Here is a 16819-nt window from a genome sequence, read left to right on the forward strand (position 1 = left end):
CATTAACTGTTGTAATATATATTGACAATGAGGTAGAGGTATTTATTAACTGTTATAATATATATTAATAATGAGGTAGAGGTATTTATTAACTGTTGTATATTAATAAAGAGGTAGAGGTATTTATTAACTGTTATAATATATATTAATAATGAGGTAGAGGTATTTATTAACTGTTATAATATATATTAATAATGAGGTAGAGGTATTTATTAACTGTTATAATATATATTAATAATGAGGTAGAGGTATTCATTAACTGTTATAATATATATTAATAATGAGGTAAAGGTATTTCTTAACTGTTATATATTAATAATGAGGTAGAGGTATTCATTGACTGTGTTCATAATATATTAATAACGAGGTAAAGGTATTTGTTAACTGTGTTTATAATATATTAATAATGAGGTAAAGGTATTTATTAACTGTGTTATAATATATATTAATAATGAGGTAGAGGTATTTGTTAACTGTTATAATATATTAATAACGAGGTAGAGGTATTTGTTAACTGTGTTAAAATATATTAATAACGAGATAAAGGTATTTGAGAGAAGCCCCTGTTAGTTCTGAATGCTCTCGGCTCAGCCGGCCTGCTCTGATTGGTCCTCTGCTCCAGGCAGGAACCACTGCAGTGTTAACAGTGTGGCATGTAGCTCCATGCTAACGGTAGTAAACATGTCATCTTGGCTCCCATTAGCGTCTCCTTCCTGCTGAAACATGGCTGCTTGTGTCCTGCTATATACTCTGTGGCCAATCAGAGCAGACTGGGCTCCTTAAAGAGACAGGCGCTGGCCAATCAGAGCAGACTGGGCTTCTTAAAGAGACAGGCGCTGGCCAATCAGAGCAGACTGGGCTCCTTAAAGAGACAGGTGCTGGCCAATCAGAGCAGACTGGGCTTCTTAAAGAGACAGGCGCTGGCCAATCAGAGTAGACTGGGCTCCTTAAAGAGACAGGCGCTGGCCAATCAGAGCAGACTGGGCTCCTTAAAGAGACAGGCGCTGGCCAATCAGAGCAGACTGGGCTCCTTAAAGATACAGGTGCTGGCCAATCAGAGCAGACTGGGCTCCTTGAAGAGACATATTGTCAATTATTATTGATACTATTATATATCTGATATTTGGTGTGTGTGTGTGTGTGTGTGTGTGTCTTTGTGTGTGTGTCTGTGTGTGTGTGTGTGTGTGTGTGTGTGTTACAGCTCTGTGTGCAGAGGAGGCTGAGTCAGCTCTGGAGGCGACCCACTTCTTCACTGAAGACGAACCGCTCAGTAAGCACACAGAAATACTCTAAATACTGCAGTATTTATACCTCTACTGCAGTATTTATACCTCTACTGCAGTAACACTCCTCTCTGTGTCTGTCCTAAATATTCCTACTTTTTTCACTCGAAATATTCTAAATATTCTATGATTTTGCAACTAGTTTCTCTCAAAATAACACGTTTCCTCCCTCTCTTCTTCCTCTTCCCCTTCTTCTTCCTCGTCTTCCTCTTCCCCTTCTTCCTCTTCTTCCTCTTCCTCTTCCCCTTCTACTTCCTCGTCTTCCTCTTCCCCTTCTTCCTCTTCTTCCTCTTCTTCCTCTTCCCCTTCTTCTTCCTCGCCTTCCTCTTCCCTCTTCCTCTTCTTCCTCTTCCCCTTCTTCCTCTTCCCTCTTCTTCCTCTTCTTCCTCTTCTTCCTCTTCTTCCTCTTCTGTGTGATCTTTCCCTCCAGAAGCCTCCTTCCTGTCTGATCTGGACATTTCGGGGCAGCAGGAAGTGACATCAGGTTTGTGACATGTTGCCCCTCTGGCTCCGCCCACAGACTGTGATGTCATGGTCTGTGGGCGGGGCCAGAAGATCTCTCTCACTAGCAATCAGTTTCTCTTTCCTCTGAATAATTAACCCTGTCGTCATGGTTACAGTCTCTCTCTGTGGTGATGGTGATGATGACCTCCTGTGTGTGTGTGTGTGTGTGTGTGTGTGTGTGTGTGTGTGTGTGTGTGTGTGTGTCTGTGTGTCTGTGTGTCTGTGTGTGTGTGTGTGTCTGTGTGTGTGTGTGTGTGTGTGTGTCTGTGTGTGTGTGTGTGTGTGTGTGTGTGTGTGTGTGTGTGTGTGTGTGTGTGTGTGTGTGTGTGCAGGTGAGGAGGGGAAGGATGGAGGTGCAGACAGCGAGGAGAAGAAAGGTAAACGTACCTGTTGTGTTTGACACGTTTGACCCTCTGACTTGTGACCCTCTGACCTGTGACCCTGTGACCCTCTGACCTGTGACCTGTGACCCTGTGACCCTCTGACCTGTGACCTTGTGACCTGTGACCCTCTGACCTGTGACCCTCTGACCTGTGACCCTCTGACCTGTGACCCTCTGACCCTGTGACCCTCTGACCTGTGACCCTCTGACCTGTGACCTGTGACCCTCTGACCTGTGACCCTGTGACCTTGTGACCTGTGACCCTCTGACCTGTGACCTGTGACCCTCTGACCTGTGACCCTCTGACCTGTGACCCTCTGACCTGTGACCCTCTGACCCTGTGACCCTGTGACCTTGAGACCTGTGACCCTCTGACCTGTGACCCTCTGACCTGTGACCCTCTGACTTGTGACCTGTGACCCTCTGACCTGTGACCCTCTGACTTGTGACCCTCTGACTTGTGACCCTGTGACCTTGTGACCTGTGACCCTCTGACCTGTGACCCTCTGACCTGTGACCCTCTGACTTGTGACCCTCTGACTTGTGACCTGTGACCCTCTGACCTGTGACCCTCTGACCTGTGACCCTGTGACCTTGTGACCTGTGACCCTCTGACCTGTGACCCTCTGACCTGTGACCCTCTGACTTGTGACCCTCTGACTTGTGACCTGTGACCCTCTGACCTGTGACCCTCTGACCTGTGACCCTCTGACTTGTGACCTTGTGACCTGTGACCTTGCTAAGATATATTACGGGACTTTTTTGCAACGAAAATGCGGGGATCATGACATCATGCAAGCCCCGCATATTTTGCGCAGAAATCTGCAATTTAATTTTCCTGTTTTAGCTTCACTCCACCGGCTGCCTGTCCATTTCATGTTCCATTTTAAAACTCTTGTATTTGTGGCCTCGCCCCACTTGACCTCTGACCTCTGTGTGTGTGTGTGTGTGTGTGTGTCTCTGTGTGTCTGTGTGTGTGTCTGTCTGTGTGTGTGTCTGTGCGCGTGTGTGTGTGTGTGTGTGTAGATGTCCAGGTGAAGGACTACAGGTACTACCTGAGGATGTGGGCCAAAGAGAAGGAGCAGAGGACAGAGACCATCAAAGACCTGCCCAGGATGAACCAGGTACCTGTCTGTCTGACCTGTCTCCCTCTAACCTGTCTGTCTCCCCAGGGGGGCGTTCAGAAGATGATGGGTGCGTTGAGGTGCCCTTGGGGGGTGTTGAGGTGCCCTTGGGGGGCGTTGAGGTGCCCTTTGGGGGCCTTGGGGGGTGTTGAGGTGCCTTGGGGCGTTGAGGTGCCCTTGGGGGTGTTGAGGTGTCCCTTGGGGGCCCTGGGGTGTGAGGTGCCTTGGGGTGGTGTTGAGGTGCCCTGGGGGGTGTTGAGTTGTCCTTGGGGGTGTTGAGGTGTCCTTGGGGGGTGTTGAGGTGCCCTTGGGGGGTGTTGAGGTGTCCTTGGGGGCCTTGGGGGGTTGAGGTGCCTTTGGGGCGTGTTGAGGTGCCCTTTGGGGGTGTTGAGTTGTCCGTGCGGGGGTGTTGAGGTTACCTGGTGGGGACCAGTTAATTGGGACAGTTAAATTACCGGTCACATAGGGACCAGTTAACGTTACCTGCCGGTCACATAGGGACCAGTTAACGTTACCTGCCGGTCACATAGAGACCAGTTAACGTTACCTGCCGGTCACATAGAGACCAGTTACCGGCACAAGGCTTACCTGCAGGTCACATAGGGACCAGTTAACGTCTGCGGTCACATAGGGACCAGTTAACCTTACCTGCGGTCACATAGGGACCAGTTAACGTTACCTGCGGTCACATAGGGACCAGTTAACGTTACCTGCGGCAGTTAACTTACGGTCACATAGGGACCAGTTAACTTACCGCACATAGAGACCAGTTAACAAACAACACAATACCTGCCGGTCACATGGGGACCAGTTACGTTACCTGCAGGTCACATAGGGACCAGTTAACGTTACCTGCAGGTCACATAGGGACCAGTTAACTTAAACATATACTAAGTATAAATAGGAGACTTACCTGCAGGTCACATAGGGACCAGTTAACTTACCTGCAGGTCACATGGGACAAATAACCGTTACCTGCAGGTCACATAGGGACCAGTTAACGTTACCTGCAGGTCACATGGGGACCAGTTAATACGGTCACATAGGACAGTATACCTGCAGGTCAAATAGGGACCAGTTACGTTACCTGCAGGTCAAATAGGACCAGTTAACGTTACCTGCAGGTCACATAGGGACCAGTTAACGCAATTCGCAGGTCACATAGGGACCAGTTAACCTTACCTGCAGGTCACATAGGGACCAGTTAACGCACCCGCAGGTCACATAGGGACCAGTTAACCTTACCTGCAGGTCACATAGGGACCAGTTAACGCTACCTGCAGGTCACATAGGGACCAGTAACTTACCTCATACAAGGACAGTTAGACATAGGAGTTAACGTTACTCCACATAGAGACAGTTAACTTATGGCACATAACAGGCGGGGACCAGTTAACGTTACCTCCGGCACATGGGGCCAGTTACGACATAGGACAGTTAACTAACAAAAGTTACTGACAACAGTAACTAGACATGGGACTTACCTGCAGGTCACATAGGGACCAGTTAACGTTACCTGCAGGTCACATGGGGACCAGTTAACGTTACCTGCAGGTCACATAGGGACCAGTTAACATTACCTGCAGGTCAAATAGGGACCAGTTAGCGTTACCTGCAGGTCACATTGGGACCAGTTAACGTTACCTGCAGGTCACATAGAGACCAGTTAACGTTACCTGCCGGTCACATAGGGACCAGTTAACGTTACCTTCCGGTCACATGGGGACCAGTTAACGTTACCTGCAGGTCACATAGGGACCAGTTAACGTTACCTGCAGGTCACATTGGGACCAGTTAACGTTACCTGCAGGTCACATAGAGACCAGTTAACGTTACCTGCCGGTCACATAGAGACCAGTTAACGTTACCTGCCGGTCACATAGAGACCAGTTAACGTTACCTGCCGGTCACATAGGGACCAGTTAACGTTACCTGCAGGTCACATGGGGACCAGTTAACCTTACCTGCAGGTCACATGGGGACCAGTTAACGTTACCTGCAGGTCACATAGGGACCAGTTAACCTTACCTGCAGGTCACATAGGGACCAGTTAGCGTTACCTGCAGGTCACATAGGGACCAGTTAACGTTACCTGCAGGTCACATGGGGACCAGTTAACATTACCTGCAGGTCACATAGGGACCAGTTAACGTTACCTGCAGGTCACATAGGAAATCGCCTTGCCGGTCACATGGGGACCAGTTAACGTTACCTGCAGGTCACATAGGGACCAGTTAACCTTACCTGCAGGTCACATAGGGACCAGTTAGCGTTACCTGCAGGTCACATAGGGACCAGTTAACGTTACCTGCTGGTCACATGGGGACCAGTTAACATTACCTGCAGGTCACATAGAGACCAGTTAACGTTACCTGCAGGTCACATAGGGACCAGTTAACCTTACCTGCAGGTCACATAGGGACCAGTTAGCGTTACCTGCAGGTCACATAGGGACCAGTTAACCTTACCTGCAGGTCACATAGGGACCAGTTAGCGTTACCTGCAGGTCACATAGGGACCAGTTAACGTTACCTGCAGGTCACATGGGGACCAGTTAGCGTTACCTGCAGGTCACATAGGTTGAGAACCACTGGTATAACCTGTCTCTGACCTGTCTGTCTCTCTGACCTGTCTCCCTCCCCAGGAACAGTTCATCGAGCTGTGTAAGACTCTGTATAACATGTTCAGTGAGGAGCGAGAGGAGCAGCAGCTGTACCACGCCATCGCCACCGTGGCCAGCCTGCTGCTGCGCATTGGAGAGGTGGGCAAGAAGTTCAGCAACGGGGGGGGCAGGAAGACAGAGGCTCCGCCCACAACACATCAGGCTCCGCCCACCACATATCAGGCTCCGCCCACCGACACACAGTCCCCGCCCCTTGTCGACCTTGTGGCTCCGCCCCCTGTCAGCCCTGAGGCCACGCCCCCTGTCAGCCCTGAGGCCACGCCCCCTGACGCCCTGTGCCGGGCCCTGGCCGAGGCCCAGCTGGAGCCCGTGGCGGCGCCGGCGTCAGACGAGGAGGCGAGAGACGACGGCTCGACCTCGTCCTTCTCCGTGGTCAGCGCCGGCTCGCTGGCGTGCGAGGACATGGCTGACGACACGGTGCTGGTGGGCGGCGGCCAGCAGAGGCCCGGCAGCGTGTTGGATGCCGATTGGTCGATCAGCTTCGAGCAGGTGCTGGCCTCGCTGCTCACGGAGCCGCCGCTCGTCGACTACTTCGAGAAAAAGACGGACATACGCGACAAGATGGCTGCCTGCCACGCCAAGAGGGCGGTGCAGCGGCAGATAAGCTCCGCCTCCGAACAGGAAATCACCCAGCATTCCACCTGAGTCACATGACTGTCTGTCTTTCTGTGTGTCTCTCTCTCTGTCTGCCTGTCTGTCTCACCGTCTGTCTGTCTCTCTGTCTGCCTGTCTGTCTGTCTGTCTCACCATCTGTCTGCCTGTCTGTCTGTCTGTCTGTCTCACCATCTGTCTGTCTGCCTGTCTGTCTGTCTGTCTGTCTCACCATCTGTCTGTCTGTCTGCCTGTCTGTCTGTCTCACCATCTGTCTGCCTGTCTGTCTGTCTGTCTGTCTCACCATCTGTCTGTCTCTCTGTCTCACCATCTGTCTGCCTGTCTGTCTCACTCACCGTCTGTCTGCCTGCCTGCCTGTCTGTCTGTCTGGTTGTCTGTCTCACCAGTCTGCCTGTCTGTCTCTCTGTGTGTCTGTCTCACCTGTCTGTCTGCCTGTCTGTCTGCCTGTCTCACCACCAAGTATCTAAGAGTTGTTTTTAGAACCAACTTAAACTGAACAGTTTCTGTATAATCAAAGCATTTAAAGTCCTTTGATCTTTCTGATCAGTTTTAAGATTTAAACCAACGAGAAGATGAGAGAAATATTCTCAAAGTTTTCACTGATTTCTGAAGATGAAAGTCAACAGACGCAGTCAGAAGTTTTCCTGAGAGAATAAAACTAACTAGTGTTAAAACCTTTACGTTTCCTTCTGTACAGAGCCGATATATTAAGAGAAATATTAACTGTATATTAATAAATCATCATGTCATGTTTCCTATTCACAGCTGAAGGCTTTTATTTTGAAGCCTTGTCTTTTATTTTGAAGCCTTGTCTTTTATTTTGAAGCCTTGTCTTTTATTTTGAAGCCTCGTCTATTCACAGCTGAAGGCTTTTATTTTGAAGCCTTGTCTTTTATTTTGAAGCCTTGTCTTTTATTTTGAAGCTTCGTCTATTCACAGCTGAATGCTTTTATTTTGAAGCCTCGTCTATTCACAGCTGAAGGCTTTTATTTTGAAGCTTCGTCTATTCACAGCTGAAGGCTTTTATTTTGAAGCTTCGTCTATTCACAGCTGAAGGCTTTTATTTTGAAGCCTCGTCTATTCACAGCTGAAGGCTTTCATTTTGAAGCCTCGTTTATTCACAGCTGAAGGCTTTTATTTTGAAGCCTCGTCTATTCACAGCTGAGGTCTTTTATTTTGAAGCCTTGTTTTTTTTGTTTGAGCTGCCTGTTTCTGAAGACATCACTCCTGTTTACTTCCTGTTGAAGCGATGATGTCAGAGGACGTTTCAGTGTTTTTATTCACCAGACTGCTTTTTAAGATCCACCGGTTATCGATCTGTTGTTGTATTCTGTCGTCTAATAAATACTTTCTTCTTCTGTGCTCTCGTGTTTGTTGACTTAATGAGCTATATATTATTAACTTTAGTTTTAATAACCGTCCCGTACTAAAGGACATTTATATATAGTCAAACAATCATAAAACCTCTTTATTTATTCAAAGTTTAACTTTATTATCCAGAAGGACATTTGTTTAAGGACATGACGTGTTATTGTATTGTACTCACGCGCCACCAGGGGGCGGGAATGCACCAAATCGTTGTTTGCAAACCGCCAATGAACCCCAGAGAAGAAGAAGAATAGAGGCTAATAGAATCCATAGTCAGTCTATCATATATCTGTGGTCAGTATATAAGGTAGAATCACACGTAGCCATAGCTTGTCGCCTACTGAACTGATCGATGATCGATGTAAACAGATAACAGTAAAGAGAAAGAGAGTCTTTGATAGAAGCGTTGCTGCTGTCCGCCGGCTGATCGGAGGAGCTCGGCTCGGCTCGGCTCGGCTCGGCTCGGCTCTGCTCGGAGACAACACACACGGCCGCTGTGACGTATCCTTAGAGAGAGTCAGACGCGGGGAAATTCAACCGGAGGATCAGATCAGAACCGAGTCCGTCTGTTCGGCGTCATGGTTCAGGAGTTTCACGTCGTCAGGTGTTTCAGCTGTCAGAGCTTCCAGGTTCACCAGGTAACACACACACACACACACACACAGGAAAGCTACAGGCTAACACTGGAGCTACTAACACTGAAGCTACAGGCTAACACTGGAGCTACTAACACTGAAGCTACAGGCTAACACTGGAGCTACTAACACTGAAGCTACAGGCTAACACTGAAGCTACTAACACTGAAGCTACAGGCTAACACTGAAGCTACTAACACTGAAGCTACTAACACTGAAGCTACAGGCTAACACTGAAGCTACTAGATGCCGATACCACTTTTTCCGATACGATTACTATGTACGGATACCAGTACCGACCATACCAGGTCATATTTATTAGTTTAACATCTGTATACTACTATCCTGTATGGATGTGATATGATTTCGTTCTTTGTTGTCGGTCTGGCTCGGTTAAACGCTTTGTGAAACATGAACAAACGAAACAAGGAATGCCCCAGAACTTTTTAAAGTTATAATGAAAAGAACATAAATAAACTACTTTAACGTAGATTTTCTTTAGCTACCGGTATCGGACGGTGCATAAACCCAGTATTCCCGATACCGATACCAGCGTTTAGGCAGTGCCGATACCGATACTGGTATCGTCACTAAGCTACTAACACGCTACAGGCTAACACTGAAGATACTAACACTGAAGCTACTAACACTGAAGCTACTAACACTGAAGCTACTAACACTGAAGCTACTAACACTGAAGCTACTAACACTGAAGCTACTAACACTGAAGCTACAGGCTAACACTGTCTTTAGTTAACTCTGTGTCTGTAGTTAACCCTGTGTCTGTAGTTAACCCTGTGCTGTGTCTGTAGTTAGCCCTGTGTCTGTAGTTAACCCTGTGTCTGTAGTTAACCCTGTGCTGTGTCTGTAGTTAGCCCTGTGCTGTGTCTGTAGTTAGCCCTGTGCTGTGTCTGTCAGGTGAAGAAAGTGAACAGGTGGAGCTGTAAACTGTGCGGAGAGAAACAGTCGCTGAAGAAGGTCAGAACACAACTCCTACCTCTTACTCCCTACCTCCTACTCCCTACCTCCTACTCCCTACCTCTTACTCCCTACCTCCTACTCCCTACCTCCTACTCCCTTACTCCTCCTCCTACTCCCTTACCTCCTACCTCTCACTCCCACTCTCTCACCTCCTACTTATACACTCTACTCCCTACCTCCCACTCTACCTCCTACTCCTATACCCTACTCCCTACCCTCCCACTCTCTCACCTCCCACTCTACTTCCCACTCCCCTACCTCCTACTCTCTACCTCCTAACTCCTATTTCCCACTCCCTACCTCCCACTCTCTACCTCCCACTCCCTATTTCCCACTCTACCCTCCTACTCTCTAACCCACCTCCCTATTTCCTACTCTCTACCTCCTACTCTCTACCTCCTTCTCTATACCGCCTACTCTCTACCTCCTTCTACCTACCTCCTACTCCCTACCTCCTACTCCCTACCTCCTACTCCCTACCTCCTACTCCCTACCTCCTACTCCCTACCTCTTACTCCCTATCTCCTACTCTCACTCCTACTCTCTCTCTCCTACTCCCTATCTCCTTTACTGATCAGACGTCCCGCTGTGTGCTGCGTTCTGATTGGTTGACAGGAGTTTGGGCGGGGCTCCGGGGCCGACTGCAGACGTCATGTCCAGAAACTCAACGCCATGAGAGGAGCCGTGATGGAGAAGCTGGAGCACCACACCTGGTCGCTATGGTAACCAGCTTGGCTGTCCCACAATGCACTGCAGCGCTTTCACTCCAAATATCATAAATATCATCTCACCTGTCACTGATTTACTGTAAACACAGGAAACAGGAAGTTGAAGAAGAAGAAGAAGAAGAAGAACACGAGCAGGTAAACACACACAGACACACACACACACACATAAACACACACACATAAACCAACACACACACACACACACAGACACACACACACACACACACACACACACACAACACATAAACAGACACACACACACACACAGACACACACACACACACACACACACACACACACACATAAACACACACACACACACACACACACATAAACAGACACACACACACACACATAAACACACACACACACACACACACACATAAACAGACACACACACACACAGACACACATAAACAGACACAGACACACACACAGACACACAGACACAGACAGCTTTCTGCTGCTGTAGTTTACAGGGTTAGTTATCAGGTGACAACACACAGTTTGGCGCGTGTCTCATCCACTAACATGGAGGGGGCGGAGCTTATGACCAAGCCCCCCCCCCCTGACCTGTACTGCAGTCAGCCACCAGTAGGGGGGGCCAGATGTACAGACAGTAGACTCATTGTGGGGGGGTCCAGATGTACTGACTCAGTCAGCTTCTCCTCTCTGGGGGGTCAGGAGAGTCCCGGGAGCCGCTGGAGTAAATACCTGCCCCCCCCTGAGGAGGCGGAGCCAGAGGACGAGGAGAACGTTTTGATGGACAGGCAGCATCTCCATGGCAACAACCCAGCTGACAGGCAGCATCTCCATAGCAACAACCCAGCTGACAGGCAGCATCTCCATAGCAACAACCCAGCTGACAGGTAACCCCCTCCCCCCATCAACATGTTCGGTGAGGTGTTCAGTCTGAAACCATCAGTACGTCAGTTGTAAACTGTTTCATGTATAATATATAATATGTGTGTATATGTGTAGCAGGACGTAGCAGCACGTAGCAGCACGTAGCATGACGTAGCATAGTCATGCTACGTCATGCTACGCCCTGATAGCTGAAGGCTCTGGCTCCTGAACCCAGACTGGGAGCTGGTTCCACAGGAGAGGAGCCTGATAGCTGAAGGCTCTAGCTCCCATCCTACTTTGAGACTCTAGGAACCACAAGTAGCTCTGCATTCTGGGAGCGCAGTGCTCTAGTGGGACAATAAGGTATTAGGAGCTCTTCTAGATATGCTTGACCATTTAGAGCTTTGTAGGTCAGGAGAAGGACTTTAAAGTCAATCCTGGATTTTATTTGAGCAACCTGACAGTAGGGAATTACAATAGTCCAGCCTGAAAGTAACAAATGCATGGACTAGTTTTTCAGCATCGTTTTGAGACAGGATATTCCTAATTTTGGAAATGTTACGAAGATGAAAGAAGGCTGTTCTAAAGGTTTGTTTTAAGAGGGCGTTGAAGGATATATCCTGATCAAAAATAACTCTTAGATTTCTGACAGTAGTGCTGGAGGCCAGGGCAATACCATCCAGAGTAGGCAGGGAGTGATAGGGTCACGTTACTGAACCTGTTGAGTCATGGACAGGACACGATAATGGAGTTTTTTTCGTGTGGTGATTACGAATTTTAAAGCAATGCATTTCAATGGGAAGCATATTTCGTGATCACAGGACGATGACGGTAGCGAGTAGGGTTGGGCATCGAGAAACGATTCCTACTTGGTAGGTCTGTAGGTAACGAGGTCTGTAGGTAACGAGGCCTGTAGGTAACGAGGTCTGTAGGTAACGAGGCCTGTAGGTAGCGAGGCCTGTAGGTAGCGAGGCCTGTAGGTAGCGAGGTCTGTAGGTAACGAGGTCTGTAGGTAACGAGGCCTGTAGGTAACGAGGCCTGTAGGTAGCGAGGCCTGTAGGTAGCGAGGTCTGTAGGTAGCGAGGTCTGTAGGTAGCGAGGCCTGTAGGTAGCGAGGTCTGTAGGTAGCGAGGCCTGTAGGTAACGAGGCCTGTAGGTAACGAGGCCTGTAGGTAACGAGGCCTGTAGGTAACGAGGCCTGTAGGTAGCGAGGCCTGTGTAGGTGCGAAGGCCTGTAGGTAGCGAGGCCTGTAGGTACGAAGGCCTGTAGTAGCGAGGCCTGTAGGTAGCGAGGGCCTGTAGGTAGCGAGGCCGCTGTAGGTGAAGGCCTGTGGGTAGGGGAGCCTGTAGGTAGAAAGGCCAGTGGTGAGCCCGTAGGTAACGAGGGCCAGTGGGTAGCGAGGCCCGTGAGTGAAGGCCCCGTGGGTAGCCCGGGGTCGTGGGGTAGGCCGAGGTCCGTGGGTAGGTCCGTGGAGTGCGAGGGCCCGTGGGTAGCGAGGTCCGTGGAAGTAGCGAGGTCCGAGGTCCGTGGGAAGCGAGGTCCGTGGTAGCGAGGTCCGTGGGGTAGCGAGGTCCAGGTAACGAGGTCCGTAGGTAACAAGGTCTTTAGGTAACGAGGCCTGGGTAACGAGGCCTGTAGGTACTGAGGCCTGTGGGTACGAGGCCTTTAGGTAACGAGGCCTTTAGGTAGCTTGAGGCCTGGGAGTGCTTGAGGCGCCTGTAGGTAGCGAGGCCTGTAGGTAGCGAGTCCTGTAGGTAGCGAGTCCTGTAGGTAGCGAGGTCTTTAGGTACGAGGCCTTTAGGTGGCCGAGGCCTGTAGGTAGCAGGAGCCTGTAGGTAGCGAGTCCTGTAGGTAGCAAGTCCTTTAGGTAGCTTGAGGCCTGTGGTACGGGGCCTGTAGGTAGCAGGGGCCTGTAGGGTAGCGAGGCCTGTGGTACGAGGCCTGTAGGTAGCGAGGTCTGTAGGTAACGAGGGCCTGTAGGTAGCGAGGCCTGTAGGTAGCGAGGCCTGTAGGTAGCGAGGCCTGTAGGTAGAAGGCCTTTGGAGTAGCGAGGCCTTTAGGTGGCGAGGCCTGTAGGTGCGAAGGTCTGTAGGTAACGAGGTCTGTAGGTAGCGGGCCTTTGGGTAGCCGAGGGCCTTTAGGTAGCGAGCCCGTGGGTGGCCAGGGCCCGTGGGTGCGAGGTCCGTGGGTACTGAGGGTCCGTGGAACCGAGGTCTTTAGGTAACGAGGGCCTGTAGGTAACGAGGCCTGTAGGAAACGAGGCCTGTAGGTAGCGAGGCCTGTAGGTGCAGGTCTGTAGGTGTGAGGTCTTTAGGTAGCGAGGGGCCTGTAGGTAGCGAGGTCTTTAGGGCGAGGCCTTTAGGTAGCGAGGCCTTTAGGCTAGAGGCCTGTAGGTAGCCGAGGCCTGTAGGTGCGAGGCCTGTAGGTGGGCCTTTAGGTAGCGAGGCCTGTAGGTAGCGAGGCCTGTGGTGTGCCGAGGCCTGTGCAGTGGCCCTGTAGGCGTGGCAGGGCCTTTAGGTAGCGAGGGCCTTGTAGTGCGAGGCCTGTAGGTAGCGAGGCCTGTGGTGTAGGAGGCCTGTAGTGCCGAGGCCTGTAGGTAGCGAGGCCTGTAGGTAGCGAGGCCTGTAGGTAGCGAGGCCTGTAGGTAGCGAGGCCTGTAGGTAGCGAGGCCTGTAGGTAGAGAGGCCCGTAGGTAACGAGGCCTGTAGGTAGCGAGGCCTGTAGGTAGCGAGGCCTGTAGGTAGCGAGGCCTGTAGGTAGCGAGGCCTTTAGGTAGCGAGGTCTGAGTTTAACATCAGAACGTTGTAGATCATCCAGGATTTCTATCTTTGATTCCTGCCTGGAGGTCTGTAGCCGACTTGTTTCCTCTGGTCTGGTTGAGAGGGATAGTTTGGTGTCATCTGCATAACGGGGAAAGTTAATTAAGTGTTTCCTGATAATACAGTTGTGCGTCTTTGAAGTTAAATTATAAATCCAGGAAGCTGATTTTAAATGAGTGTGTGATGTGTTCTGACAGGAAGAGGAAGAGAAGAGAGAGACAGACAGACGGAGGACGGAGCAGCTACACACCTGAACAGGTAACCGTTACCGTACGCCACGACACCCTCTCAACCTGGAATACCCAAAATATGTTGAGAAAAGTCCAGAAACACATAACATAGGTAGTACCTGGACATACTATACTACGACCTTTCATGAAATATATACGATGAAAATGAAATAAATCTTCTGATTGTATTTTCTGCAGTTAAACTGGTCTGGGACAACCTCAGCCAAGACCACCAGTTCTCCCAGTACCAGTCTGAACCAGCACAGTCCCAGCCTAAAGCAGCCCTGTCCCAGTCTAAACCGGCACAGCCTAAACCAGCCCAGTCTGAACCAGCACAGTCCCAGTCTGAACCGGCCCAGTCTGAACCAGCACAGTCCCAGTCTGAACCAGCACAGTCCCAGTCTGAACCAGCCCAGTCTGAACCAGCACAGTCCCAGTCTGAACCGGCCCAGTCTGAACCAGCACAGTCCCAGTCTGAACCGGCCCAGTCTGAACCAGCACAGTCTGAACCAGCACAGTCCCAGCTTAAAGCAGCCCAGTCTGAACCAGCACAGTCCCAGTCTGAACCAGCCCAGTCTGAACCAGCACAGTCCCAGTCTGAACCGGCCCAGTCTGAACCGGCCCAGTCTGAACCGGCCCAGTCTGAACATGCCCAGTCCTCCCAGTATGAGTTCTGGACCAGCCTGCAGGTGGTCTTGTTTCCTCAGTAGTTCTGAGAGTCAGACGGAGGGGGCGGAGCCTCTGGTCAGTGGGAGGAGTCAGACAGTGGGCGGAGCTGCTTCGCTGCCCTGTAATGATGTCATCACCCAGGCCCGGCCCCGCCCCCTACTTCCTGTTTCCTCCATGTTTGACAGCGGCGAGGATTTCAGCTTCGACGACTTTGAGATAAACTGAATCAGTGATTGTTCATTTTTTTGTCAATCAGTTAACCAACCAACCGTTACCGTTCTATCACATCAAAATAAAATATATATTGTACATGTTTGTTGACACAAAAACACATACTGTATTTGTACTGTACTGTGTAGTTTGTATTCCTATTGTTATTTCAAAAATAAAACACATTGTATATATTTGTGCTCTACGCTTTCAAAATAAAATTATATTTTTTAAAAAAAAATATAAATAATTTTTAAAAAAAAAAAAAAAATTTAAAATAAAAAAAAAAAAAAAAAAAATATAAAAAAATAAAATAAAAAAAAAATTATAAAAAATAAATAAAAAAAAAAAAAAAATAAAAAAAATAAAAAAAAAAAAAAAAAAAAAAAAAAAAAATAAAATCATATTGTATATAAAAAAAATATGTCGAAAAAAGTCATAAAAAGTCATAGTATAGTATGTGAAAAAAGTAGTAGTATAGTATGTCGAAAAAAGTCATAGTATAGTATGTTGAAAAAGTCAAAGAAAGTATAGTATGTCGAAAAAGTCATTAAAAGTCATAGTATAGTATGTCGAAAAGTCATAAAAAAGTCATAGTATAGTATGTGAAAAAGTCATAAGTATAGTATGTTCGAAAAAGTCAAAAGTATAGTATGTCGAAAAAGTCATTAAAAGTCATAGTATAGTATGTCGAAAAAGTCATAAAAAAGTCATAGTATAGTATGTTGAAAAAGTCATAAAAGTCATAGTATAGTATGTTGAAAAAGTCATAAAAGTAAAGTATAGTATTGTCGAAGAAGTCGAAAAAGTCATTGTATAGTATGTCGAAAAAAGTCATAAAAAGTCATTGTATAGTATGTCGAAAAAGTCATAAAAGTCATAGTATAAGTATGTCTCCGAAAAAAAGTCATAAAAAGTCATAGTATAGTATGTCGAAAAAAGTCATAGTATAGTATATTCGCTAGTATAGTATGTCCAAAAAAGTCATAGTATAGTATGTCAAAAGTCATTAAAGAGTCATTGTATAGTATGTCAAAAAAGTCATAAAAAGTCATAGTATAAATAAGCGAAAAGTTGTAGTATAGTGTGACGAAAAAGTCCAAAAGTCATAGTATAGTATGTGAAAAAGTCATAAAAAGTCATAGTATAGTATGTCGAAAAAAAGTCGTAGTATAGTATGTGGAAAAAATACACAAAAGTCATAATATAGTATGTCGAAAGATTGTAGTATAGTATGTCGAAAAAGTCATAAAAGTCATAGCATTAGTATGTTCGAAAAAGTCATAAAAAGTCATAGTATAGTATGTCGAAAAAAGTTGTATAAAAGTATAGTGTATGTCGAAAAAGTCATAAAAAGTCATAGTATAGTATGTCGAAAAGTCATAAAAGTCATAGTATAGTATGTCAAAAAAGTCATAAAAGTCATAATATAGTATGTCGAAAAAGTCATAAAAGTCATAGTATATTGTATGCGAAAAATTCATAAAAGTCATGGTATAGTATGTCGAAAAAGTCATAAAAAGTCATAATATAGTATGTCGAAAAAAGTCATAAAAGTCATAGTATATTATGTCGAAAAATTCATAAAAAGTCATGGTATAGTATGTCGAAAAAGTCATAAAAGTCATAGTATAGTATGTCCGAAAAAAGTCATAAAAGTCATAGTATAGTATGTCGAAAAAAAGTTGTAGTATAGTATGTTGAAAAAGTCATAAAAGTCGTATTATAGTATGTTGATAAAAGT

At 47.5% G+C, this 16819-nt stretch overlaps 2 protein-coding genes and 1 long non-coding RNA gene across 5 annotated transcripts in view; 2 read left to right on the plus strand and 1 right to left on the minus strand.

Annotated features, from left to right (window-relative positions):
- The window catches only part of LOC120566594 (TBC1 domain family member 9B), a 45639-nt gene extending 38884 nt beyond the window's left edge, over positions 1–6755 (plus strand). The window contains exons 21-25 of the mRNA XM_039813112.1: positions 1202–1270; positions 1714–1767; positions 2120–2164; positions 3196–3293; positions 5938–6755. Of these exons, the coding sequence (XP_039669046.1) occupies positions 1202–1270; positions 1714–1767; positions 2120–2164; positions 3196–3293; positions 5938–6621 (950 nt within the window). The 3' untranslated portion in view covers positions 6622–6755. The remainder of the gene's footprint in view (positions 1–1201; positions 1271–1713; positions 1768–2119; positions 2165–3195; positions 3294–5937) is intronic.
- On the minus strand, positions 4128–4298 carry LOC120566859. The gene is made up of 3 exons (XR_005640477.1): positions 4263–4298; positions 4207–4232; positions 4128–4145 (listed from the first exon to the last, which is right to left on the minus strand). It is a non-coding gene; the product is annotated as an uncharacterized LOC120566859 (long non-coding RNA).
- Positions 6756–8199: 1444 nt separating the features above from the next.
- On the plus strand, positions 8200–15297 carry LOC120566269 (MRN complex interacting protein). Of its 3 annotated transcripts, XM_039812593.1 has the most exons (8): positions 8200–8594; positions 9510–9569; positions 10188–10294; positions 10390–10435; positions 10985–11169; positions 14164–14224; positions 14395–14513; positions 14643–15297. In XM_039812593.1, exons 1-8 carry the CDS (start codon positions 8535–8537, stop codon positions 15088–15090), a joined length of 1086 nt encoding a protein of 361 aa, XP_039668527.1. In that variant the 5' UTR covers positions 8200–8534; the 3' UTR covers positions 15091–15297. The 3 variants fall into 3 exon arrangements, with proteins under 3 accessions (XP_039668527.1, XP_039668526.1, XP_039668525.1); XM_039812592.1 differs by having other exon boundaries at positions 10985–11136; positions 14395–15297; XM_039812591.1 differs by having other exon boundaries at positions 8201–8594; positions 14395–15297.
- Positions 15298–16819: the final 1522 nt, after the last annotated feature.

This window comes from Perca fluviatilis, chromosome 10 (assembly GCF_010015445.1).
Source record: "Perca fluviatilis chromosome 10, GENO_Pfluv_1.0, whole genome shotgun sequence".
Lineage (NCBI taxonomy): Eukaryota > Metazoa > Chordata > Actinopteri > Perciformes > Percidae > Perca > Perca fluviatilis.